Raw genomic sequence first — 2,207 nt, 5'->3', positions numbered from 1 at the left:
AACAGTAACAAAGTAAAAAATAAAATTAGACTAGGAAACTAACAGATATGTTAGAAAGAATGTAAAAATAAAAATATAGATGAATCAACAACAAGAAGGTACATCAGTACCACAATAGTACAGAAGAGGAGGAGGGAAAAGGAAACAAAAAAAAGGACAGTGTAGGGGAGTAAGGCCTTGGCTGTGGATAGTGCAGCCTAAGCAAGGGTGAGGTTTGGGCAGTGGGCGGGGCCTATGCTCGGGACCCACAGGGCTGGAAAAGGCCCTGGGGTCTGTTGGGGGTGGGACTTAGGCTCAATGAACAGAAGGGACCCAGGAGTGGCCCACCGCTGGTCTCAGAGGGCAGAGGGGCTCACCTGGGAGCCCAGCAGGCTTTCTGGGCTTGAGTGGGTGGGGCAATCTCCCTCCACTCCTCTCCGGGAGGCCCCCTCCTGCCTGCCTCTCCTGATCTCCCCACCTCAGGGGAGCTGATCTTGTCTGGCTTCCACTTCTCCTCCCCCCTTGGTCCCCCTACATCCTACTGGTTCACTCTGGGGTTTCTCCCTTCTCCTTGGGGGTAAGAGTCTCCCACCAGCGGCCGGCAGGCACCTGAGTTGTGGGGAGACACTAACTCTGTGTCTTCCCACACCGCCATCTTGACTCCTCCCCACTTGGAGAAGCTTTTAAGAGAGAATTTTCAGAGGAATTTGGAAATTGAGGGAGAGTAGAGCTGTGGGGAGGAAAGTAGATATGAGGGGAAGGAGGATTTAAACCTGTGTTACTATGAGCAGGTATCCACTCCCTTCATATTTCAAAAAACACAGCTAAGAATGTGGGCTAACCTAGGATTGATGTCTGCTTGGTAGCCTGTGTCTTTTCAAGATTGCTCTGAGGGTTTTGGCTTCAGTACGGCACATTCTCATCATTGATAATAAGGGATAGGCATAGTATTTTCCCCATGCCATTTCTGACTGAAAAGCCAATCTAGATCCGTGGGAAGGCTCTATGGAAATTACAAGATGTTGGTACCTCGGTGCCTCAGGTCATCTCAAGTTCCAAGATGCCATCTCAAGCTTCAGACCCTACATCCACTTTCCAGCATGCAGGAAGGAAGAAAAGGGAAGATGTAGAGGAGACCAAAGGCAGTGCTACTTGGTTTCTTAAGGATGATTCTCAGTAGGCCTCATGATACATCTACACACATTCCACTAATCAGAATTTAGTCTTGTGGTCCATCTAGCTATTTGGGAGTCTGGAAATGTAGTCTTTAGTTTGGTTGGCCATGTACTTAGCTAAAGATTCTATTACTATGGAAGAAAGGAAAAATGGATATTGGGGGAATGAGAAAAAGGAGCCTATTCTACACCCATACCCCTCTCTATGAATGGCAGATAGACTAGCATTTTTATGTCTGTTTACTTTTGTCATTTGTTTAGCATGGAATGTCCTTCCCCCCTCTTGCATCTCACCTATCTCCCTAATTCCTTTGTTGTCTACTGAATTTTTTTTCTCACCGTTAAGCTTAATTCAATGTCACTTCCTTAAAGGAGTCTTCTTGGACTCTACCAGTTAGAACTAACTTCTTCTGTGTTCCCTAGCCCCGTTTTCCTACTTTCATTATAGCAAAGTGTTCATTCTGTTTCCCATTATCAGGAGTTGTTTAGTTTTTCCTTTAGATTGCAAATTTCCTGAGAGCTGGATTCTGGATTTAGTCATCACCAAATCCATAGAGTGCTTACATGAAAGAGAAGTAAATTCATGTCTTGTTTAAGCCAATGTAATTTTGTACTTTTAATCACTCACAGCCAAGTATAATCTTAACTAATGTAAGATCTTTCTCCCTTTCCTTTACAGAGTTGAACACCACTCTATTTCTGAACTGACGATTATACAGATACCATGTAAGAAGGGCTAACATATTAAAATAAGTTAATGAATGGAAGAAGATTGGAAAATAGTCTTACATTAGTGCTGTGTTCTCAGTTTTCAGTGTTAGAGGGGTTCGTAGGGTGTGGAGGAAGGAAGAAGGCTTTGTAATCTGACATATCTGATTTAAAATCTTGGTTGAGTGTCTTATAGATGTGTGACCTCAGGTAACGAAATTATTCTCCCTAAGCCAGAGTTTCCAGATCTGTAAAATGGAAATGAAAGTACTTACTTTGCAGGGTTGTTTTGAGAATTAGGTAAAATGTCTGCAATGAACCTGATACCTAGGGGATACTTGTTCC

At 43.7% G+C, this 2,207-nt stretch overlaps 1 protein-coding gene across 1 annotated transcript in view; it reads left to right on the top strand.

Moving 5' to 3' along the window:
- The window catches only part of RCHY1 (ring finger and CHY zinc finger domain containing 1), an 82,254-nt gene extending 80,400 nt beyond the window's left edge, over positions 1 to 1,854 (top strand). The window contains exon 9 of the mRNA XM_028491914.2: positions 1,834 to 1,854. Within this exon, the coding sequence (XP_028347715.1) occupies positions 1,834 to 1,839 (6 nt within the window). The 3' untranslated portion in view covers positions 1,840 to 1,854. The remainder of the gene's footprint in view (positions 1 to 1,833) is intronic.
- The last annotated feature ends 353 nt before the right edge of the window (positions 1,855 to 2,207 follow it).

The sequence above is a fragment of the Physeter macrocephalus genome, chromosome 7 (assembly GCF_002837175.3).
Source record: "Physeter macrocephalus isolate SW-GA chromosome 7, ASM283717v5, whole genome shotgun sequence".
NCBI lineage: Eukaryota > Metazoa > Chordata > Mammalia > Artiodactyla > Physeteridae > Physeter > Physeter macrocephalus.
This window is presented reverse-complemented; position numbering and strand designations above follow the sequence as displayed.